The sequence below is a fragment of the Panthera pardus genome, unplaced genomic scaffold, assembly GCF_024362965.1.
Source record: "Panthera pardus isolate Hobbes unplaced genomic scaffold, ASM2436296v1 HiC_scaffold_25, whole genome shotgun sequence".
Taxonomy (NCBI): Eukaryota; Metazoa; Chordata; class Mammalia; order Carnivora; family Felidae; genus Panthera; species Panthera pardus.
Genome location: NW_026526821.1, coordinates 918091 through 941912, shown reverse-complemented (window position 1 = coordinate 941912; position 23822 = coordinate 918091). Strand labels below are relative to the sequence as shown.

Here is a 23822-nt window from a genome sequence, read left to right as displayed (position 1 = left end):
GGCAGAAAGGTACCGAAGTTTGAACTTGTCACTAGAACAGCTGCTTCTGTGAACTCCCCACCTAACCGTGCCCTCACCTTCCACTCCGCCCATCAGCCGGGACCGGCTTCCATACTATTCTGCCCGCTGGACATGACGCAGCGAACTGTCACGCGTCCCCTTGGCACCCGGCTGAGTGCTGGGTGCCTGGCGGGGGCTTCCTTACTACTCTACCCGGGTGGCTCCAAGGCGGGAGAAGCAACAGGCGCTCCTCAGATCCACGAGGCAGCCCAGGTGAGCCCCGAAGCAGGGAGGGCGCGGGGGGAAGGGGCAGGGGGGCTGGGGCGGGAAGGACACCGCCAGCTGGGGGGCCCCCGCCCAGGCTAGACGTCACTTGGGATGTCCGTGGAAAGGAGCCCCCCACGGAAAGCTTCCCCGGGACCCTGACACAGCACCCCCCCCCCCCCGCCAGGAGCAGCCCCCCCGCCTCCCCGATGTCCCGTCGGGATACAGGCCAGGTGCTGCCGTCATGTGGCCTGGAGCGAAGGGGGCTGGCCGTTCCACAGACACAAGGCGGGAAGGGCTGGCGTCCTGACCTAGGTGAGTACTGGGGTGACTCTCTCGGAGGGGCCGCGGGTCCTTTGCTGGGGTACTTCTTGTGCCGGGGAGTTGAAGGGGGTGGGGGGCCCACAATCATATCTATCCTGGCGAGTGAACAAGAAAAGAGACACCACCAAATGCATCGTGAAACAGCGCGGAAGGCGCTCACCTAACCTGGGAGGCGCCCGAGCGAGCCCAGAACTAGGGGGGGCCCGCAACCACGCGGCTGGCCCCAGGCCTGCCCGGGCCAGCAGGTGTGTGCGCCGGAGCCACCGCAGCCGGGGCACGGCGCCGAGGGTGCCGGCGAACCACGGTGGGGCCCTGCCAGTGAGGGGCAGGTGCCCCAGCTCCTTGGGGCGGCCCGTGTGCTTTGTTCTTCCGGTCAGAAGGGGGAGGGGGGCGGGTAGGACAGAGGAGCGCGGTTAACAAAATCAACCTCGGTGAGAGAGACATGGGAACAGGCCCAGCGGCCGAGCCGCTGCAGTACTCTGTCTCACGCACCCCTGTGCGCGTGCACGTCCACGCTCTGCACGCCTCAGCTTGCACGCACGCTGCACAGGCACACGTTTCCTTGCATGTGCATAATTGCACACGCACACACTCGCACCTCACATATGCCCACGTGCACGGCACAGGTCTAGCTGCTGCCCCGGGGCGGTGGGGGACGGTGAGCAGCTGACCGCGCAGCCTCAGCCGTGTTGAGGACAGGGTCACCCCCCGCTACCCGCCCGACGGGAGCAGCTTAAGGCCCAGAGAGACCCTTCCTGGCGTCCAGGTGCGGGAGGGGCACACTGACCTCCCCAGGACGAGGACTCCACTACCGCCAGGGCCTGGGGAGCTGGCTGAGCCCTACGACTGTCCCCTGACCGTCCGGACCCTGCTGCAGCCAGGACCCAGGTGGCCGGGGCAGACCAGTGGAGTCTGAGCGACCACGGGCAGGGGCGGGGCTCTTGCTGGCAGAAGCGTGTGACTCACTTCCGGAGAGACCACGGCAACAGCCACGTGGGCTCCTTACACCACACACACGTGTGTGCATGTGTCCGCGCCTGTGCTCGGGTGTGCGCCCGGGTCCGTGGACACGCGTGTACGTGCCCTGCTGATGCCAACCCCTCACATGTGTCCTGGAACGCAGGGGGCCGCCCGTGAGGGACGGGGGTGGACAAGCCCCTGTCCCGGAATAAGCAGCAGCTCCCGGCGGGGCTCACAAAACCCCCTCTCTCGAGGCTCCCTCTCTCGAGACAACTACCCTCACCCCCAACACACACGCACACCAGTGTGCACAGGTGCACACGTACATGCGTGGACCCACAGCACACACAGAGGCACATGCACACGCCACACGCATGCATAACGTGTGCACACACGTGCACCTGTACCGTGGCCGCAGGTGTCCACACCCGTGCACGCGCTTGTGTGCGTTCACACGATACACGCACGCGCACACGTGCATGTGAATGCACACACACGTACGCTCGCCCACCAGAGCGGGGGCAGGAGGGCGAGAAGGGAGAGACAACGGAAAGATTACACCAGACAGACCACACGAGGGTGTGCAGAAGGCCCACGCAGGGCCGGCGTGGGGCCCGAGAGGAAGGGCCCGGAGGCGGCGGCAGGCAGGGCCAACCACCACGTCCCTGCAGCCCCATCCGCCACCCCCCTCTGGGGGCGGCACGAGGACCCCCCCCGTCGCCCCCCACCCCCCATGCTGGCCCCTGAGGGATGCCACCCCTCCGGAGCCACCCGGCTGCGGCCCGGAAGGACCCGGCCTCCACGCCCCAGGGCTGGCAGGCGGCAGGGGGAGGCTCTTGCCTGGACTGCAGGTTCTTGATGCGGGACAGCATGTCCAGGTGGCCGGCCGAGTACTGCTCGATCACGTCCATCACGTCGTATGGCCGCAGGCTCTCTTTGAACTTCCGCTTGGACACCAGGAACCGCATCACGCTGGGGCGGGGGCAGCCGTGAGCCCCGGGCACCCCCCAGCATCTCCAAGAACAGGCAGCGGCCGACGCCACGATCTCCCGGGCCGGCCACCCGCCCTCTGTGCACACGGGCCACTCCCGGGCCGCAGGGTGCAGACGACCCCTGTCCCCCCACCCCCGGGAGCCGCCTCCCGGTAGCCTCCGTGCTCTGCACCCAGGACGGGCAGGTGACAGCCGTGGCATGAGGGGCCACAGGAGCCACAAGGCACAGGTGTCTCACCAGAGCACATGCCCCCACGCCGGCCCCCAGAGGGCCCGCATCCCAGGGAGAGTGGAAGCTGAGTCCCTCACCACACGGCCCGGATGCTGACTTTGAGGCCTGGGGTCAGATCTTCGGTCACAAACTCGCAGTTACAGCTCTTGTTGTCCTCCGCAGCGTCCTCCCCGGGGAGGCTCGCTTCTGGGCGGGGGCGAGACGCGGCCCGTGAGGGGCGGAGCTGCACCGAGGACAGAGGGGCCGTCCCCCTCCCCCGAGCAGTGCCCTGATTCCCCGGGGAGGCCACCTTCCAGCCCACCTGCTCCCCTCAGCCGAGTGGCTCACAGGACGGCTTCCAAGTGGACAGAAACCATGGAAGATCGTCTGGCCACGAACAGGCACGAAGCCGATTTGTGGCCCCGCACGGGCGTGTGAGCACACAGCACGTGACTCGCTTGTGTGAAAAGTGCAGAGGAGGCCAAGGCACACGGGAAGCAGCAGCCTGGCAGTGGCCGGGGCTGGGAGGGGCCCTGACAGGTGCAGGTCTGCTCTGAGCCAAAGAACGTGCTGGATTGAAAGCTGAGTGTACTGCCACCAAAGGGCTCACTGTGACGTGGCCGACCTTACGTTACGGGAGTTGCACCTCAGAAGAAAGGGTCGAGGAGAGTCGCTGCTCATAGGGGATCCGGGGCCCTGGGCGGTGCTCGGGGGACAGCGAGAGCGCAGGCAGACGGCGGCCTGACCCACCTTCTGAGTTCTGTCGGGACGCGGCGCCCTTGATCCGGAAGGCCTGGCGTGCCCGGCTGCGGTCCCCGAAGCTCCAGCTCTTCGGCACCTTGCTGGGACTGTCCTCCAGACTCTGGTCGGCACTGGGTGACCGGCGGACGGTCTGGGCCTGCGGGGACCCCTTCCCCTTGGCGGCCACGCCTCGGGGGCTGGAGAAGACACGGTCTTTCAAACTGACCTTCTGACTGCTCCCACGAGGACCGACAGGGGCGGACACACAGAAAGACAGCAAGAGAAGTCACTGTGCAAAGGACACTCACACCCCAACGTCCGCTCACAGCCTACGCCGACACGTGCACACACGGGCGCCCCTAGGGCCCCTCAGTGCTCGGCATGGCCGGTGGGGGGGGGGGTGGGCAGTGGACTCTTAAATCACTTTGGGTGCTACGGAAAGGTGCTGGGCCTTCTCCACACTGTCCTGCCAGGTCTCCAACTCCACGGTGACACTCTGCAGCACGAGGGCCCCAAAATGCCCCGTGGGTGTGGCTTTTCCCTGGCAACCTTCTCTGGTTTCCCTGCCTGCCCCTCCATACCCCGTAACTGCCCCAGGGTCTGGGGGGGGTGAGGTCCACAGCTGCCAAAACCCCCTCTGCCAAACCCCAGGAGCCACCTGGAGAAAGGTTTGGAGCAGAAAGCATGGAAGCGTGGAGGGGGCCGGGGTGTCCTGTGAGGCTCGTCCCCTCTCCCCGGCACCAGGGCCAGCACAGGCTCCCGCCCCCACATACAGGATGCATCCGGGAACTGAACGCCCGCACTTCCAGGGGGTGGTAGGGACGTGCCACAGGGAGGGGCCACCGTGGCCAGCCAGGGGTCCTCAGGCCTCCCTGTGCAGTTGGGTCTGATACCCTCTGGGCAGCAGCCACGAGACAGGAGTGGGTCACTGTGGTCCGGGGGCAGGTCAGACCCAGGGACCAGTTGGCCCCTGGCTTCCTCCCACCGGACAGTTTCCACTGTGGAAGAGCATGGCTCTTGTGAACTGTGAACCTGCTCACACCCAGCACATGCAAGGAGCCACAGAACTTTCTAGAACAGCCTCTGAGCAAAGCCCTGCGCTGCTCCCGGGGCCCGACGGGGGCCTCTGCTGTCACCGGGAAGCCACCATCACCTGCTCACCATTCAGACATCGCCAGACCCCACTGTGGCTCTCCTGGGTCAGCCACCCCCATCGGCCCCAACCAGAACCCACAGCCGAGACAGGTCCCTGAGACGGCGCAGACATGACTGGCCACGGAGAAGAGACGGCCAGTGGCCTGGTCTACCCAGCCTGGAAACAGCATCCCCTCCCACCTCCCTGAGCAGCTGAGATCACCCGTCTGCTAGTGAGCAGGTCTCCCCAGGACAGGGAAAAAGGGAAGAAAGGAGCCTGTAAGAGCTAGGAGTTGAGCTGCGGTGTGGATCCCACTCGGGTGGAGCAGGCATCTGCTGGCTCGGGACACTGGCCCGAGCCCGTAACGGCTGCGCCCAGCACGAGGCCAAGAAGGCCAGACGGGTGCGAGGGACGCCGGAATCCAGGCACCGTGCGGCCCTCCGCACAGACGACCTCCTCCTTCCCAACGGAGATCAACAGCTGGTGCAGGGAGACCGGACGAAGCAACGGCCCCGCTGAGCCCCCGGAGCTGGGCCCCACGCAGCCGTCTCGAGGACGGAGCCACAGGAAGGCCTTGCTGTCCCGGCTCTCGGAACGTGCAGACCGGTGAGGGACGCTCTGCCGCAAGAGCCCGCCACGTGGGTGCCCAGGCTGCACAGCTCAGTGTGTGCAGCACCCGGCCCCCGGCCCCCCAGACCCGCCCCACGGCCAGGTGTCCACGCAGCCCCTGCTGCAGCAGGTGTCGAGGGAAGGGCTGCCTTAATAACCTCACAAGCCAAGGACAGAAGCGAACCAACGCGGGCTGGGGCTCTGGCCACCTGCTCCGGCGGAGAGACCCCCGGACGAGACCGCCGTGGGTTTGCAAGGGCGGTCTCTCCTGGCACCAGTGCTCTGGCATTCACACGGGACAAGGGGAGCAGGTTCCGGAGGGTCTGGGGGAGACAGCCAAGCCCCAGCCTTCTCCTCCCCTGCCTGCTGCCCACAGCGAAACCCTAAATACCCGGGGGGAGGGGAGGGGAGGGGAGGGGGGGAGGCCCGCACCGACATCGGCCACGCTTGGGTCTGCACAGCCGGGGCCCAGCTCAGCGGGGAGGGAGCCAGCATCCGCGGGGAGGACCTCCCGCCCGCGCTCGACCACGGATGTGCCCAGGGAAAGTGCGAACGATGACGGGGCATCCGTGAGGCTGAGCTTGGCCTGGGCTCCTGGACTGGCCGTCTGGTCCCCCAGCAGCCTGACCGCGGCCCCTCACCCGAGGGCCCAGCCTGTGGCCAGAAGCCCCCTGGACACAAGCTCTGGACAAGCGGGTCAGCTTCTGCCGGGGCCCAGCGCCTCCGGTCCCGGAGCTGCCAGTGTCCCCCAAGCGCCGCCTCCGGTGGGGACTCGAGGCATGCAGATGCAGGTGGGCAAGCATGCCCCTGCCCCTGGTCCTGCTGCACAGCCCCTCCCCACGCCCGCCGCTCGACACCCGTGCGCCCAGGGCCAGCACCGCCACATGCACAAGATGACAGGCGAGTGCAGCTGCCCACACGCCGTGGGGCTGCGTGCTGCTCTGGCCGGGGAGGGGGGCAGGCGGGAGGGGGGCGGGGCGGGGGCGGGGACCCAGAGCAAGCAGGACAGACGCTTCCACACACCCCACAGCAGACAGTGGACGGAGAGTAAAGGTGCGGACAAGGAGCCCACGGGGCAGGGGGCCGTTTCCGGTCCGCCCAAAACCAGGCCTGTAGGGGGAAGGGGGGGCCGTGGGCCTCTGGCTTTCCGGCGCGTCTGGTGTGTCAGGGCCACGGGGAGCCCGCACACACAGGACGGAGATGCCTCCCGCAGGTGAGGCGGCCGGTGAGGAGTGGCCACCCTCGGTGCGTAGTAGAGGTACTAGATGGCGAGCCCCGGAGGGAAGGCTCACCGGAGAGCGATGAGGACCCCGGAAACCACCGGCGCCCTTCCTGGCCTCAGAGCCCCTGGCCGGCCCCCCCCCTCCCCCCACCTCCTGCTTGGAGCAGGGCATCGTTTGGCTTGGGGACAAAAGCAAGTGTGCCGCCAGCAGCCAGCACCGTCACCGGCCGTCATTTGGAATCAGAGGGGGCCCGGGGCTCCGTCGCGAGGGGCCGTGGAGGCCGAGTTGCCAATCAGAATTGGGGCCTGGGGGGCCGGGGCGGGGTGCCAGCCTCGCCCTCACTCATCTAGAACCTCTAATAAGCAGTGTTTGGAGCGGGAGAGGAGGTGGAGTACAGCCGTGCAGCAATGGTCGGTCCGTGCGACACGCCCGCGGTACCTAGAGTGTCCTGGGCAGCATCCACACAGGGACTCTCTGCACGGTCTGCCTTTACTGGAAATGAGGAGAGCACAGTTAGTCCTGGGCGCGCCCAGAGGGGCCTGGGCCGGGCGAGCGGGCAGAAAGCACAGGTAAACTGAGGCACCACGCCGACCCTGATGCAGCCCTGGGCTCGGGGTCCAGCAGCCGCACTTGGGTCTGAGCAATGACAGTGAGGGGCCTGCACAGAGAGTCTTCCGCCAGCCTGGAAAAGAAAATAGTGCCCTATTTTTGGAGAAAAAAATTCCCGTTTTTTTCCTCCAAAAATACCTTTTCCTTCCAGAGTCAGAGTTTTGGGCCACGTCTTCTTAAAAATGTATTATTTTTTGCTATCTTCATGCCAACCAAAAAATAATACACGGGCGAGACTTGGCAAAAGGCTTGTTCTAGATGGACAGGATTCCGGAAAGCACACATTTTAGGGGGGGAAAGCGTGCACTCTGGCGTCACAAACTGATCACCGAGGCTTCGCCGAGCCCAGCCAGCCGCCGGTCAGCAGTGGCCTCGGCACATCCAGGAGCCAGTGGCTGCCTGTCCCTGGAGGGACGCTCGGCAAAGGGGCCTTGGGGGCACCGCCCAAGTCGGTTCGTCTGGGTCTTGGTGCTGAAGCCCTGGGCTGGGCTGGGCTGGGCCTGCCAGGCAGCTCAGAAAAGGCTCCCCCAGTGATCTGCGGTCCCCAGGAACCTCCCCCGAAGGCCCCAGATCTCTCTGCACTACATTGTGCACATTTTTAAGCAAAAGTGAAAACACACAAGAGTCTTTGGTCTTCCTGAGGCCACCCTCCCTCCCCCCACCCCTGCAGCTATGGCCTGAGACAGTTGCTCTCAAACCGCGGGCACAGGAACCAGACACGCCGACCCCTCCCCTCCCCCCTGCTCACACAACCCAGCCCCAGGCAGGGCTGCCCGACGTCCACACACATAAACACTGGTGGCACCTGCCGGCGTCCCCACAGGGCGCCTCCGGTCCCCAACACTTAGCTCTCCCACCAGTGCAGAGCTCAGACTGCCCAGAGCGCTCCATGCCGGCCCAGGGGCCGAGGGCCATGGGCCCCCCAGCCCTCTCCCCTCCAGGGGGGACTTCCTCCCTGTGGGGTCCTCTCGGTGAGGGAACTGGGGTCCACCTGTATCAGAAAGTGCCCTCACGTGGGGGCAAACTTCCCTGTGACTCAGTATCCCCAGGACCCGGACCACCCTCCCCCCCGCCCCCGCCACCTAGCAGCTCTGTTCACAGAAGACCCTCAAATTCGGGGCAAATGCTCTTGCCCAAGGCACACCCTTACGTCAGCCACAGTCCCACCACAGCTAAAGACTGAGAGCCCCTTGCTGCCTCCCCCTGCCCCCCGGGGCTCCCTGGGCCTGCACACGGCCCCCAGCCCCCGCCACCCGGAGGCTCTGTCCAGGGCAAGACGGTGATGGGGGGATGGGCTTTGCCTCCAGCGCCTTAGAAGGACCTTAGCTTTGTCCAACCCCCCAAACAGCTTTGCTGCCTTCAAAACTCCCAGCATAGACGCCGGCCCCGGAAGGGCCCAACACTGCCTGGGGACACGTTCCCAGCCGCACCGAAGACATAACCACCCACCTGTCCGCCCGCTGCCTGCTTCCTGAGCACCTGCGTCGGAGGACTGGCTCTCGTGTGTAGTAAAACCTGAACCGGTCACATGTGGCCAGCGGCGCCCCCATGGGACAGTGCACTGAGAGCCTGACCAGAGCCGGGGGGTACCCACGGCCTCCCTGAGCACTGCCCCACGGGCCTCGTGGCTCAAGGCCCCCCAACTCAGGCCCGTTCCTTCGGGGCTCAGGCCAGCGCTGGGGTTTTCCTGCCCACAGCAGCCAAGTGGAGCTCCGGCCGGTCTGAGAACCGCCAGCAGACAGCAAGGGTCCGGGAGGGGTGGGCAGGCACGCCCAGGGGGCCTGGGGGTTGAGTGAGTGGAAGAGGCACCCACAGACACTCACCAAGACCAGACTGAACAGACAGGCACTCGGACACAGCACGTGGCTGCCTCGACGAGGAGGGACCCACACAGACAAGGGGAAAGCAGCTGGAGGACGGGGGGGGGGGGTCTCCTCCAGGCACAGGGGGTGGGGGGCAGTGAGAAGTGGGATGGGGCAAAGGGCAGATCAGACACACCCAGAGCGGCACAGCCCGAGACCCCGCGGCCTGCCCCCGCACCCCGCCCCGGCACACACGGCCTCGGTCTGACACCGGCCCAGCCAAGGACCCCAACACAGCTGGGGCGCATGCCCGTCGTGAGCCACGACTGGGAGGGGGTCTCACGGCAGCTGAGTGAGGGTCCCTGTGCCCACCCATCCACCTGCCCAGACTGGTAAGTGCCAGCGGGATCCTGGCATGCAGGTGGCAGGTGGCAGGAGGCCACTACCTCCCACTGCCGTGCAGGAGGGGCTGGGGAACCACACCCCCGTTAGCACTTCACGCAACAGGGTCCCCTTGCCCGGCAGCCCCGGGACAGGCCCACCCCCTTGGGGGCCCTGGCCGCAGAAGAATTTCTGGCATCCCTACGGTGCTCTGGCTGCCGAAAAGGGGATCTGTGGCCACCCCGAGTGAGGGGACAGAAATGCTGCCCTCCGTCACCTAGCTGACAAGTGTATGTCCCAGGAGAGGCCTTCTGTCCCCAGGGCTCAGCCCAGGGTGCGCCAGGAGGAGGGCCGGGCCAGGCCAGCCCTCGGGGAAGCCACTGGGTCACGGGCAGGCAGGGACACATGGACACACAGGGAGGAGACAGAGGAGTGGTGTGCGGAAAGCAGGGAGAGGGGAGCCACGGAACGTACCGGAGAGCCCGGGGGAGGGCTCCCGTGTGTCCTCACCTTGAGTCCTGCTTTCAGGGTCAGCCACCTCCTCCCCAAAGACAGACGGACGTGAAAGGGGCCCAAGAAGGGCAGTGACAAGATTAAAGGCACTTGGGGGGGCAGGCAAGAGTGTCCAAATTGGGGGGAGGGCAGGAGAGAGAGAGAGAGAGAGACGCTGAGACGAGAGTCGTGGGGAGGAGAACGAGAGGCCGCATGAGGCCGGGGGGCCTCAGATGGACCGGGGCAGAGCTGCGGGCCCGCCTCCCCCGGGCTCAGGGTGCGGAAGGGCCGACACAGCAGCAGCGATGGGGACTGAGGACGCGGGGGGCAGCCCCCCCGGTCCCCCACACGCCAGGCCGTGCTGGGCATGTGCTCTGCATCCCCCCTGATGGTGAGCACGGGGTCTGCGTGCCGGGTAAACCAGCCAGGTCCAGGGTCGGCTTTCTTAGCCGCTTTGAGGGGCTGGTCACCCTTGCTCCAGCGGCTGGTTCGGGGCAAGAGAGTGTGGCCAGTCTTCTGTCACCCCCTCTGGGGGAACATGGGGGGAGGAGCGTGCCCTCCCCCGGTGCATGGAGAGGGTAGGGCTCAGCCTAACTTGAGCGGCCAGTTAAGTGGCCTGCGGTCCAGAAGGGACTAGACTCGCGGCAGGGTGTTGGGGGGGGCGCGCCCCGAGCTCAGCATGGTGATACACAGGCAGGCTGGGGTTTATCAGACTTGGAAGTCATGAAACAGTCGATTTTCTTCTTAGTACAGGAAAACATCAGATTGCTATCAGCCCTTCTCTGCTCCCAGCAGAGATAACCCTCGGAGTCCCCGCACACGGTGGGGTTGGGGGCGACCCCATCTCTAACCTGCCTGACTGCACACCGGAAGGCGGCACCTGCAGGGGCCGGACAGGCGAACACTCACAGGGCCAGGGCTCAGTTTCCACCAAAGAGGCATGAGGCGGGGAGAGGGCGTCTGGCCCTGTCCTGGACTAGGGGTGCTCACAGAGGTCTGCTGCCTCAGGGCCAGGGGCTGACGGGGGGCGCTGAGCACAGGCAAAGTGATTTAAGGGCCCACAGCGTGGCCGGCAGGGTCCAGACACACAGTTCCACACGTGGGCACAGGGCCCGCGATGACAGTGCACAGACATGGAGGGGCCAGCCCCCACGCACGGCAGCATACCCGGGGCAGCGGGGGGCAAGCGGGCACTGACCTTGGAGAGGGCTCCGGCTGAGGCTCCTTCCTTTAAACAGAAGCGACAAGACTGTTAGCAGCAGGTCGGTCAGGCGGACACCACCCCACGCAGGGCCCAGTGGACCCGCCCCCCAGCCCCACCCAGCCCCACCCAGCCCCACCTCAGTCCCACACGCCCCGAGAGCCCCTGGAGGGCCCGAGGAGGCAGGTCCTGAAGGCAAGAGGGAATTCTGGAAGTGCTCCAGGCCCCACGTTAGGGGCACACGTTTTAATGAGAATCGCCGTTAACTAAGTGAGCGTAGATGGAAACGCTGGAGGGTTCCGGCTCCACAGCCAAGGTTCGGGACGGACAGTTGCCCCAGTTCTGGCTCCCACTGTGGCTTCTTGGGGTCACTCTTCTCCGTGATGTTTCCCAGCAGAGAGGCCACGGGGCTGTGGTCCTGGGCCTGTGCTTGGCTCGGCCCAGGGCAATTCTCCAGCGCACCCTGACTGGGGGTAGGTGACTTCCAGGGCCCACGCTCTTCATGAACTGAATGGAAGGCTGGCGGCTTGGACTTTCCTTGGCTGAATCGCGGGGCGACCCCAGGTGACCCGAGTGGGCTCTTCGGGGCGTGTCCAAAGTCTCGGCGGAACAGGTACCGTCCTGCTGTGGCTGGCGGAGCCGTGTGCCAGAGGAGGCAGGAGGGTGCCAGACCGCCCACAGTCCAGCGACGCGGGGTGCAGAGGCCTCCGTGGGACCCCTCATGCCCGTCCTGTAGCCGCCCTGGAGCTCAGACGCCAAGAGCTGCGCGGCGAGTCTCCGGTGATGGCATTACAAAGACCCACAAATCTGGCGGCTTAAGACCACGGGAGCTTCTCTTTCGGTTTGGAGGCCAGAGTCAGAAATCCAGGTGTCGGTCCGCAGCTCCCCGCCTGGGGCCGGAGCGTGGGGTCCCTCCTCCTCTCCCAGCCCCTGGGGGCCCCTTGCACTCCTGAGCTTGTGGCCGTGCCCCTCCAGTCTCCGCCTCCCTGTCACAGGGCTTCTCTTCTGTGTCTGGTCTTTTCAGGACACGTGTCCCTGGGTCTAGGGGCACCCCAATCCAGGATGACCTTCCCTTGAGATCCTTAGCTACATCTTCCAACCCCCCTTTCCCAAATTAGGTCCACTCACGGTTCAAGGGCATGGACATCTTCCGGGGGCCACCACTAAACCCACTACGGTCTGTGCCTTAGCACCCCAAAATTCATGTCCACCTTATACCCCAACACCCCAAAGTCTCAACCCATGACAGCATCAGCCCTACGTCCAAATCTCAACTAACGCTCAGTAGCTCAGAGAACCCATAATCGCGGGGTCTCGTTCATCTGAGCCAGATGCGAGGAAAAGTGCATGTGATCCACACTTGGGTAAAAGTCCTCTCCAGGTGGGGACCCGTCAACTCTAGAAAACCAGTGATCTGTCCCCCAAATACAACAGGACAGACAGGCCCAGAGAGGCCCACCCAAACAGGGAGAAGTTGGAAGGCATAAAGGGTCACCAGTGCCCAAGGTCTGAGACCCAGCAGGAAACCTCTCTTGGTCACAAGCGCCTCGGTGGTCTCCAGGGGCCCCGGCCCGAACCCGCCCCGCACCTGCCCAGGCCCCAGCCGTTCTCCCCTCGCCCCGAGGGCCCGGCGTGTTTGTGGCTGGGGAACCCCATCAGCCTGCCTCCTGCCCGCGGGTCCCCAGACTGCCAAGCCCTCCTTCGCTCAGTCTGTCTGTCCCTGCCGGCCAGGGCATGCTGCTATAAATTCTTAACAGCCGCGTGGGCCTCCCACACACGCCACGGGGACAGGCAGTTGTGCAGGAGGGTTCCCACACATCTCCCCCGGGTGACCCACCTTACCGCCTCTGCCAAGAGAGCTTAGACCCGCCCGTCAACACACCGAGCTCTCCCACCAAGGCTGTCCCCGCCCACGACCCTCCTTCCAGAGCGCCATCTCCTAACTTTGTGTCCCCCGCGGTCTTTGTGTCCCCCGCGGTCTCGACGGGGCCGCGGCCCCGAGTCTTCAGGCACTGGCTTCTCTGCTCTGAGGTTGATTCAATTCCCCCTCACCGCCCCAGACAGTGTCTTCCACGAGGTTCGGCCTGTCTGCCACCGTCTGTGACAAGAGTGGCCTTCCTCCCTTAGCCGGCGATCCCCATTTCCATGCAAGACCTCACCAGCAGCGCGTACGGCACCCTCCAGCGGCCTGTGCCCTGACCAGACCGTCCCCACCACGCTCCTCACTCCCCGGAGCTCTTACTGGAACCACTCCCACGGCCGTGTTTCCTGTCAATCATTTCCTCCAGGGAACCCAGGACTTTCCTGTGTCTTTTTTCCATTTCTTCCAGACCGCCCTCTCCCATATCCCATCCCAGGCACCGTGGGTAGTGCCACAGGCTCCTAACGTCTGGTTACAGACCTGCACTCATCTGCCAGGCCGCACAGGAGCACAAACCAGGCAGCCTACACAACACAGGCTACTCCATCGAGCTGGGGCGGCCGAGCTCCCCTGAGGCTCTGGGCGGGGCCTGAGGGGGGGTGTCCCTCCTGCCTCTCCCAGCTCCTGGTGGCCCCAGGCATCCTGGGCCCCTGGCCACATCCCTCCCACCTCTGCCTCCCCTCACGCGGGCACGCTGTCTTGGGATTCAGGGCCCATGCTCATCCAGAATGGTTTCGTGTTGAGATCCTTCACATAATAACACCTGCAAAGCTTTTTTCCAAAGAAGGCTGTGTTCACGGGTTCCGGGGCGCAGACATACCTTCAGGGGATGGGGGCCACCGCTCAACCCTTACGGGTGGCCCACCCCGCTGACCCCTCTTCAGAGGCGGCAAGCCGCGCGGGGCAGCCCTCTGCGCGGGGGCCCAGGCGGCCACCCCTCCACACACCCGGCTCTGTGCCCCTGCACTCGAGTCGCAGATTTGGGGCGATTACGAGAGAACCAGCAGGCACCGCAGCGTGTGCGTCGGCCCGCTGCCCCAGAGAGATGTGGGGATGGGCTCCCCCCGGCCCGGGGCTGGCACGCCAGCCACGGGAGGAGCCCCTGGCCCCACGCGGAGCAGCACCCTCTGTGCCCACCCCCCACACCGGCCACCCTCTGGAGATCGGAGCCTCAACCAGGTCAGCAGAAGCTTTGGAAACCACCAAGGCCACCAGGCCCCGTGGCCAGCAGTGCCGGGGACCTCCTGTGGCTGCCTGCCCCTCACCGAGGACCCCCAGGAGGGCTGAGACACCACCCCCCCCCGCCGCTGCCCCCCAAGCTCCAGCCCAGGCGCCCTCTGCTGACCTGAAGGTGAGCCCAGATTTACTCTTGAGGTTCCGAAGCAGCTCCAGCTGGTTGAGCGGCGGGATCAGTCTGTGGCGAGAAGAGGCACAGTGAGCTTCTGGCCGCCTAGGCCTGGGGGACCCTCACCCCTGCTCTCACCAGCATCCACTGCACACACAGGCACCTACGGTGTTAATGCTGGGGGCATGGGTGTGGCCTGTCCCAGGCAGGGGGAGGGGACAGCTCCCCGGCAGTGGTGGCCCTGGGGGGCCACCCGCACTCTCCCGGCTACACGTCTCCCGGGGTCCGTGGCGCTGGAGGCGGGCAGTGAGCAACATGCACGGCAGGGGGCAGGAACAGCACCCGGGCCGTCCATGGAGAGTGTGGGGAGGGTCTAGAAGGGCACCGGAGGACAGGCTGGGGGGCCATGTACTGTCTCCTCTCCCTTCCCAATCCCTGAACACCCCCGAGGGGCAGTACCGTTGCAAACAGCATCCCAACATACTCATGGTCCCAGATCCCTCCCTGCAAAGCCAGGGCGGGGACCGAGGTCACAGAAAAGGGCTCTTTGCTGGGCAGAGAGAAGTCCGCTGCAGATGGGTGGCCTGGACAGCTGGAAGAAAAGGCTCTGCTCCAAGCCCCCTCTTCCCAGACCGGGCCACGCCCACCCAGGACAGCCTGCTGCCCGGCCCCCGCCCGCAGGTGGGCGTTCGCCCATGTGGCCACTGGGCAGCTCCAGGCAGGACTTCCACAGGAGCCAAGGAGACAGTCAAGTCTCCGCCTTGACACCAAGGCAGAGATCTGTAAATCCTGCCAGGTTCCTGGGGGACCTCGGGCCTCCCCCACCCCAGCCACAGGACCAGAGGGGCTAACGGGGGGGGGGACCCCAGTCCCCTCCCAACTTCTGGGGCAAGTTCTGTCCCTCCTCACCCACCCTCCCCTGACTCGGGAGCTCACCACTTTCTGCCCTCACACATTTCTCATCTCAGCGTAAGGAGGAAACGCCCCTGCTCCTTCCTGACCCAGCCCCCATCCTGCACTGTGACCCCCCCCCACCCAGCTCTGTGACCCCTACTCGTCCTCAAGTGGAGTCCCAACCACTCCTTTAAAACCATGCTCAAAGACCCCCACCCAGCCTCAGCCCCCCTCCCTATCGTCCTGTCCTCAGCCCCTGTCCTTCCTGACCCTGGGGACCACTGCCCCGCCCAGACCCCCCCTTGGCCCTGGTCAAGGATCAGCGTCGGAACCTTTACTTGGTGTGGAGGGCACGGCCACTTCCGGCTCAGCCCTCACCTGCTATCAGGTGTGATCCGCTCCACCCCCCCACCCCCACCGCCCGCCTTCACGTGACGTCACTCAATGGCTCCCCCGTGCCTCCACAGTAGGCTTGCTGGCTGCCCTGAGTCCTCTGTGCTGACGGCCAGGCCTCTCCACACCCCTCCTTGTCCGGCCACACTTCCCTGAGGGCGGCCTGCCCTTGGTCTGAGGTCACAGCCTCCCCCCTCCCCTCCCCTCCCCTCCCCGCAGGGCTGTCCCAGTCCCAGTGGGTCAGGACGAAGCAGGAGGTATGTGGGCAGTCAGGCTGGCTCACGGCATGGGCACAGCAGAGGCCCCAGGACTGGACATGGGGACAGAACTGGCCTCCCCACTGCCCCTCAGGCACCCACCCCTGGGCCTGGAGCAGAGACCCTGGACAGCACCCCCCACTCGGCCCCCACACACGCAGGTCCAAGTTCAGGGACACACAGATACGCAGATAGGACGTCATGCCTTGGACACAGAAGCAGGGGACAGAACAGAGAGGGGCAGGGTCACGGGCAGGGACGTGCACACAGCACACAGCCCCGATGACGCTGAGGGCGGTTGTGGAGGACGCGGGAGTAGGGACATGAGGGGGGGGCCCACAGGAGAGAGTGGCGGCTGGCCGGGGGCCAGCCAGCTCCGAGAGGACACCTCCAACCACCCAGGCCGGGGAGAGGCTGCTCCAGACGGGAGCCAGGGACCGGCTGGACAAGACGGACAAGGGAGGAGAGGAGCCTATAGCAGGGAACCCCCAACTGCCCGGGCAGCGATGGGTCAGTACACAGGGGGGTGGGGGGATGTACACTGACCCCCCACCCTCTCCTCTGGGCGGGGTCTCTGGCGTGTACGGCCAGTAAAGGGCAGGTGCTGGGGTGGAGATGCCCGTGGGATTCGGGGGCTGCCCGGCCCTGCCCCCACAGCACCCCCCCTCTTCCGGAACGTTCAATCAGTTCCCACGCAGGGCACCACAGGCAAGAGCTTTTGCCAGGGGGATCCCAGGCTTGGTCTACACAGGGAGGGTGGGCCCTGGGTCCGAAGGCCTGTGCCCGAAGCCCCACCCATCCCACAGGGAAGGGCCTGCCGAGACGCTGCCCTGTGCAGCAGCTAAAGGTCAGCGGGAGTGAGAGCCCCACCCCCGCCCCGTGCAGACACAGCAATTGGGACAGCGCTCACGGTCCTCCCGGGTCCAGGGAGGGAGCACCCCTGGCTGGGACAGCAGAAGCCGTGTCCACCCGCTCTGTGCTCTGCACATGGGGCCTGTGGGGACGGGGGGAGGGCGGGGAGGGGCTCAGCTACTGAGACGCGAGGCAGAAGCAGGACGAGGAACAGAAGACAAGGCAGGACAGACGGATCCAGCCGGAGAAAGCAGCTGACGGGGGAGGGGACCAGTCGAGGGGGGAACCGGGCTCCAGGCAGGGAGGCCACAGGGGGACCAGGGCAGCGCCTGCGCCCGGCGTGGGGGACACAGGCTGGGCACGGGTACAGGGCTGCAGGCCGGGGCGGGCCGGGGGCCGGGGGCCGGGGCGGCCCTGCACCGTCCCAGACAGAGAACAACCACACCACACACGCTGTCCGTCCCATGCATCTCCTACCTGGAGGCCCCGTAGGATTGAGTTTGCGAGCTTTCAAGTGTTTTCACACACACACAAAGGGAAGAGAACGGAAATTTTAAAAGAACGGGATAAGAAAAAGAAAATGAACCAAATGGTTGAGGAAAGTGGGGGAAACAACAGAACAAAGAAAATTAGCGCCAGGGTCGGCCCACTCAGGCCCGAGGGACGGTGCCGGCAAAGCCAGAGCCTCCAGCACTCCCGGGGAAGGGGGACGTTCCAGAGAATGCCCGCCAGCATGGCTGCTGAAGGAGGGGCGGGGCTGCGGCCTCTGCCCAGGTGACAGAGCGGGGCGGTCGTACCCTGCCTGGACATCGCTACCTCAGGATCCCCAGGGGGACGTCGTCCCAGCCCAGAGCCCCAACCCGCTCTGGCAGCCCAGGCCACTCCTCCGGTGAGGGCTCCTGGCTGGACACCAGTAGGTACAGGTAGGGGACATCCAGGGGCTCGGACGCCCCCGGGCTCAGCTTCGCCCCCGCACCCCGCCCCAGGCAAGGATGGGCCTGCAGGGCAGTGTCTGCCCCGAGGGTCCCCAGCCCCCCTCGTCTCAGACCTTGTTCTAAGCCAGAGCCCAGCACAGACAAATCCTGGGGGTGGCCGGGGACTGCCACCTGCTGGTGACCACGCTGCCTCCACCAAGTGCCCCCAGCGCGGGCTTCCGGCCCTTCTGTCCCACCCGAGGGCGCCCTCGAGCGTCTGTGTGCTCTGTGCTGTCGGGGACTCCTGCTCCTACAGCCTCGACGTGGCCCCTCCCCCACACAGAGACCCTGGTCCTCGCTGAAGGACAGAGGTTACCCTTCACTTCCAAAGCTCCGGGGCCCGCCCTGGCGGGCACTACGCCGGGCCGCGGGCCTCCGCGAGTTCTCGGGAGGGGCCTGTCTTCACGATGCTCACAACATAACGTGACCCACAGCAAGGAAGGGAAGCAAAGGGTGGGTGGAGGTGGAAAGTAAGAGCCACGAGCTATAAAACAAAGAACAAAATTAATGCTGCGAAATAAATCACACACAGAACTCCGTGGAAAGTACACACGTTGTTTAAAAAAAAAGGAGAACTCAATTAAAATAATGAACAACCAAAAAATGGGGCTTCAGAACAGACACGATGACAAGCAGGCGGTGTGTCGCGGGGCGGGGTCCCGGCGGGCGGGCGGTACCTGTACATGGGCACAGTCACCGTGCGTTCATAGTACTGCCACGTCGAGTGCAGGTCTGTGCGAGACAGGTTGGTGGCATAGAACCTCCAGGCGGACTGCGGACGGGAAGCAGGCGAGGGTCAGACCATGCCCACGCCCCTGAGGGCCTCGCCCCTGCCCGGGCCCCGTCCGGCCCCACCCCCGCCTCAGTTTACCCCCGGGGAGGAGGGGCACACGCCACCACAGGTCACGCTCGCAGCCCGTCTACAGCGAGCCTTTCGTCGTCCGCCTCACCCGACCCTTGGCGGTTGGGACCTGCCACGGCGGCAGCTCCTGCACTCCCCGAGCCCGATGGGGACGCCACCCTGGGTGCGGGCGGGGGGGTGGCTCAGGAGCCGGGGGGCAGGGGCAGAGCCAGGGACACACAGCCGGACCCTCCCCAGTGCAGTGGCCCAGCCTCAGCCACACAGCCGGCCTGGGCTCCCGTTCCCTTTCAATTGTGGCGAAACACACAGAGCACACGGTCGGCCGTCTCAAAGCGCGCAATCCGGGGGCAACAGGTCCACTCACACTGCCGTGCAACCACCCCCATCTCGCTCCACACTCGCATCCCCCCAAAGGGGCACACGCCCCAGCGCGGGGGCGTCGGGCATCACCTGCACCCGTCTCTACGGCGTCCCTGTCCTGGACACAACCACACAACACGTGGCCTTTCGTGACCGGCTGTTTTCACGAAGGTTTCAAGGCCCGTGCACGTCGTAGTGAGCGTTAGCGTTCTGTTCTAATGATCGAATAACGTTCAACGGCACGGAAACACCGCATTTTGTTCGTCTGTTCGCGGACATTCGAGTCGTTTCCACTTTCTGGCTGCTGTGAATCCCCCAGGAGCAAATGTTTGTGGAAAAGTTGTCGGTTGGACATCTGTTTTCAGTTCTTTTGGGTACACACCTGGGGGGGGGTTGCTGTGACGTAAGGCAGCACTTACCCCTCTGAGGCACCACCCAGGGTTCTCAAGGGGCCGCACCCCTGCACCCGCCACCAGCAATGCGCCAGCATCCCGATCCCGCCACATTCCCACCGCCTGAGGCGCTTCTGACTCGCGTTTCTCTCATGAATGATGTGGAGCATCTTTCCACGTGCCGACTAGCCGCCTGGACATCTTCTCTGGAGCCACGTCTGTCCGAATTCATCTCCTAATTGGTTTGTCTTTTTGTTGTTCAGTTGCTGGAGCCCCTTACGGATTCTGGATACCAGAATCTTACCGGACACAGGATTTGCAAACACTTTCTCCCATTCTGTGGGTTGGCTTCTCACTCTCTCTACAGTGTCCTTTGATGCACAAAAGGTTTTAACTTTGATAAATTCCCATGGGTTTTTCTTTTCTGCTTGTGCTTCAGGTATCAGATCTGAGAAACCAAAGCCATGGAGCTCTACACCTATTTTCTTGTAAGGACTGTATAGTTTCGGCTCTCAAATTTAGGTTTTGACCCATTTTGAGTAAATTCTGCATGAAAGCAAAACTTCACTCTTAAAACTGGATCTTCAGCAGTCCCAACACCATTTGTCGCAGAGACATTCTCTCCCATTGGAGGTTTGCAGCATCATAGTTTGGGGGCTTGTTTGGGGGCCTAAAACGTGGTCTATCCTGGGGAACACTCCCGTGGGGCTGGCAGGCTGTGGGGGGCTGCCCTGCTGGTATTTGCAGGTCCTGTACATCCTGCGTCCTTGTACCCAGGATGGGGGGGGGGGGGGTGCTGACATCTCCAGCTATTATACAAGCATCTAGGTCGCCCTGTAATTCTGTCAGGCGTTGGCTGCACATACTCTGGGGTTCTGCCCCCAGCGTGGACGCGTCTACCCCCGTCCCTACAGTCGGACTCCTGTCAATGTGTCATCGCCTCCTGGGTCTCTCTTAACGGTGTTTGCCTTAGTGTGTTTTGTCCGCCCCGACCACAGCCCTCCCAGCCCCCTTCGGGCCACCGTTCCCTGAGGGGTTCCTGTCTTCGTTGCCGCACTTTTCAGCCTGTCGCTGTCCTTGGGTCCAAGGAGTCTCCACAGACAGCACACCGCCAGGCCCATCTCAAACCCGCTCTCTCAACTGCTGCCTTTCAAGCGGGAGAGGGGGGTGCACTTACGTGCAAAGCGGTCACGGACAGAACCCTCTGTGTGTGCGTGCTCCCAGCGCCTCGTTTCTGCCTTCGGTGCTCGCTTGTTCTGCTGCGTTATCTTGAGCCTCTTCGGAATTTTTAGAAATTGTTTTCTTAATGGCGACCGTGTGCCTCACGGTGAGCGTCTCACAGAAGCATCTAGTCTGAACCAGCTTAGCTGCCACGGCGCACGAACGCGCCCCTCCTCCACTCCCTGCCCCTCCTCCACCCCCTGGTGTTGTGCCCCTTACATCTCTACACGCTGCACACCAGAAAAACGGATCTGTGATCACTGCCCTATACGTCTGCCTTTTAAATCACATGAAGAAACAAAAGACGAGTCACAAGTCAAAAGCACACCACGGCCGGCTTTGACATCTACCCCGCGGTTACCTTCTTACCAACGCTCACAGCCCCGGGGCCGCTCCAGCTCTGAGGTCTCCAGGCGGACAAAACACAGGCAAAGCCCTGTGCTGACCTTGTGGAACAAGGCCACGCCAGGGACTCCCCAGGGCGGAGGGCAGGGGCAGGCAGGTGCCTTTAACCCCACACACAGCCCACAGTCCTGTGCTCACAAGCACCCCCTCCCCTGGTTGTTGTAAAATTCTGATTTAGCTCCTGAGTCCCCAAAACAGGATCCGGACAGGTTTGCTAATCTGTGTGCCTTTAGCACAGAAATGAGGTGCCGGAATTCTGTCTCCCGCCACGTCCAGTGACCTCCGTGGTCCCTAAGCTTTAATCCAAACCCTCGACTCGAACGTGGGGTCTTGAGAGAGAGGCTCCGGACCCCTGCACCTGTAGTCTGAGCGGTGCCTCCCCATCACCTGCCCACCGGCCCCGGGGACTCCCCAACAGGCTCTCCACGGCTCGGGGCCCCCATGCTGCCCCCTTCCCTGCCTGTGATGTTCAGGGCCCGGTATCCTCTGCACACGCATCTCCTCTCCTGCACCTCTGCGTCCAGCCAGGGCCCCACCCCTCCACTCCAGGCCTCTGGCCAGCCGCTGTGCGCACCTGCCCTTCAGGGCCGACCGGCTTCCCAAACCCCACACTCCAAACCTCCTCCCAACCTCTCCACCCTCCTGGACGCTCCTAGCAAAGCCTGGGGCATCTCCTTCTGCCCTCCCCTCCCTCCCTCTCTGGGTCCTGTCCCTCCTGCCCCTCCCTCTCCAGGCCCCCATCTGGGCCCACCCTCAACCCGGATTCACAGAGAACACCAGAGCACCTTGCCCACCTGTGGGGACCTCAGCACAGGGCAGGGGATGCCTCCCCTCCCTGTCCCGCTGCTATTCAGAGCCTGTCCCAGGCCATCCGAGGGAGGATGTCCATTCCCTTGGCAGTGGGGAGGCACTCTGGCAAACTGTGGACCACGTGCAAAGGCAATGGGTGGATACCGGCCCCGGCACCTTAGCTGCCAGAAGGACACAGACCATTGGAGACTTCCAGAGCATAGAGGGCCCGGGCCTCTGCTGGGGCTTCCCCCGCTGGTCCGTTCCCGTCTGGGCGCCGGGAATCGCAGCCAGGTGACCAGCTACGCAGCTGTGCAGCTGTCCCAGCCTGTAATCCCGAGCAGCGGGGCTGCGGTCCCACCACCTGCCTCCAAAGAAGGATCCCCGAGGAGACGCAGTCCCCCGAGGCATCGCCCGTGACCGCGCGCCACTCGTGCACCGGGACTCCCTGCAGCCCCGCCCACAAGCTCAGTGTCCGTCCACCGGGTGGACACCCGAGCCTCGCCCCTGAGCTGCCTGAGTCCTGACGGGGGACAGGCACGCAGGACACTCACGGGGGGAAGCGGGACAAGCGTGCGGCTGCTGAGAGGGCCTCACACCTCGGCCCCACGTGCACGTGCGCGGTGAGGCCGTGGCCCTTGTCCCTCATGCTCTTTCGCATTTGAAAAATAGCCACTTGCAGCTTTTATGGTGAAAGGTAAACGCGCACGCGCACACACGCATGCGCGCTCGCACGCATGCAGTACGCGCACGCGCACGCTGCCTGTACGCACTCACACGCCGCACGCACGCGCAGGAGGCTGTCCCCAGGGAAGGCCACGGCTCCCCAGGTCCGCCGGCGCCCATGGGCTTTGGAGGGGCCCCTCGGGCAGCCTGCTGCTCAGGCTCGGGAGGCACTGCTAGATCCCGAGGGGCCCCTGTGTCCCCAGCAGTGGGACGGGCTGTGTGAGCGCGGGCACCGAAGCTGAGACGCCACACCTGCCCGGCAGGGGCCCCGTGAGCGGCACGTCAGGGGTACCTGTGACCGCCTGGTCTAGGGCCCGGGGCCCACGCAGGACAACGGCCACCCACTCCCCCACCCCCCCCCCCCCCGCCCCCCCAGGTGTCACTACAGGTACTGCAGCCTTAGGCGTCTGCACCTGGCTTCCGTGCCCAACACGTTCCTGCAAAGGAACAAGGGCCGTGCACGTCGCCGGGGCAGGGGAGACACAGGGGCCAAGGTGGCCCCCCCTTAGCAGGGCCGTGCCAGGAGCGCCCCGGGAATCCCATGTGGGGCCACCTGGACTCACCTGGATCAGGCCCGCTGCAGGGTTCCGCCTCTTCTCAAAGTGCTTCTGCCGGTGCTGCTCTTGAACTTTCAGAGCAAAGCCAGATCCCAAAATGCCCTGCAGATCATCAGGGTCAGACCACGTGCTGGGGACCACAGCCCCACCCCCGCCCCAGCCTGCACACCCGGGGGCCTCGCCGGCTCTGCCTTCCCTCCTCCTCAGTTGCCCATCACCTGGGGACCATGCTGGGGAGAAACACTCGGATTTAGGGTAAAGGAAAACCTCCACCTTGCGGGAGAGGGCCGGGCCCACAGATTACCCTCCCTCCCGGTTGGCCTGCACTGAAGCAAGTGCAGCCCAAGCTCTGGGTGGCAGCCACCTGAGACAGCTGTGTCCCCACCAGCCACCCCTCTGACCTGTCCAGCTGTGGGTGACACCAGAAACACCCCCCCCCCCCCCCCGGAGATCTGACAAGGCAGCCTCGTCACCACTAAGCACTGCTCTGGCTCACAGGGACCCTACTGGTCAATCCCATAGGGCTGGACGGTCAGTGTGTTCCCACGGAGGCTCACAGAAGCCACCCGCACCCTGCCTGCACAGCCCGGGAGAGGGTGTCCTTGCACCATACCTGCTGCCTGCGGCTCCTGGGGTGCCAGGGACCCTGCTGGCAGCCACGCTCCCGTCCTAGGGACCCCAAGTGGACAGGTGCCCCAAGCTGCGTGTGGCCACCCGGGGGCTCGCCAAGGCAAGAGGGGCCACAGGACTTACCGCAGGAAGAGCAAAGAAGGAGACGCCAATGAGGGTGAATGTTGCAGCCAGGAGCCTCCCGTTCCAGGTCTGGGGGTACTTGTCCCCATAACCAATGGTCGTCAGAGTGATCTGTAGGGCGGCAAGGCCAGTCACTCGGCCAGCTTGGCAGTGACCGCCGTGGACACCCGCAACCCT

General features: G+C 64.8%; 1 protein-coding gene across 17 annotated transcripts in view; it reads right to left on the bottom strand.

The window, feature by feature from the left end:
* Positions 1-23822, bottom strand: part of KCNQ2 (potassium voltage-gated channel subfamily Q member 2) — a 51168-nt gene that overhangs the window by 5401 nt on the left and 21945 nt on the right. Inside the window, exons 6-17 of one of the 17 annotated variants that reach the window (XM_053890028.1) lie at positions 23646-23756; positions 22899-22994; positions 18258-18352; positions 17084-17113; positions 14211-14279; positions 10942-10971; positions 7052-7141; positions 6898-6951; positions 3502-3725; positions 2850-2955; positions 2389-2520; positions 576-683 (exon numbers count right to left, since the gene is read on the bottom strand). In XM_053890028.1, coding sequence (XP_053746003.1) covers positions 576-683; positions 2389-2520; positions 2850-2955; positions 3502-3725; positions 6898-6951; positions 7052-7141; positions 10942-10971; positions 14211-14279; positions 17084-17113; positions 18258-18352; positions 22899-22994; positions 23646-23756 — 1145 coding nt within the window. Of the gene's footprint in view, positions 1-575; positions 684-2388; positions 2521-2849; positions 2959-3501; positions 3726-6897; positions 6952-7051; positions 7142-10941; positions 10972-14210; positions 14280-17083; positions 17114-18257; positions 18353-22898; positions 22995-23645; positions 23757-23822 lie in introns of all 17 variants that reach the window. The other 16 variants (XM_053890013.1, XM_053890012.1, XM_053890016.1 and 13 more) reach the window with 16 other exon arrangements.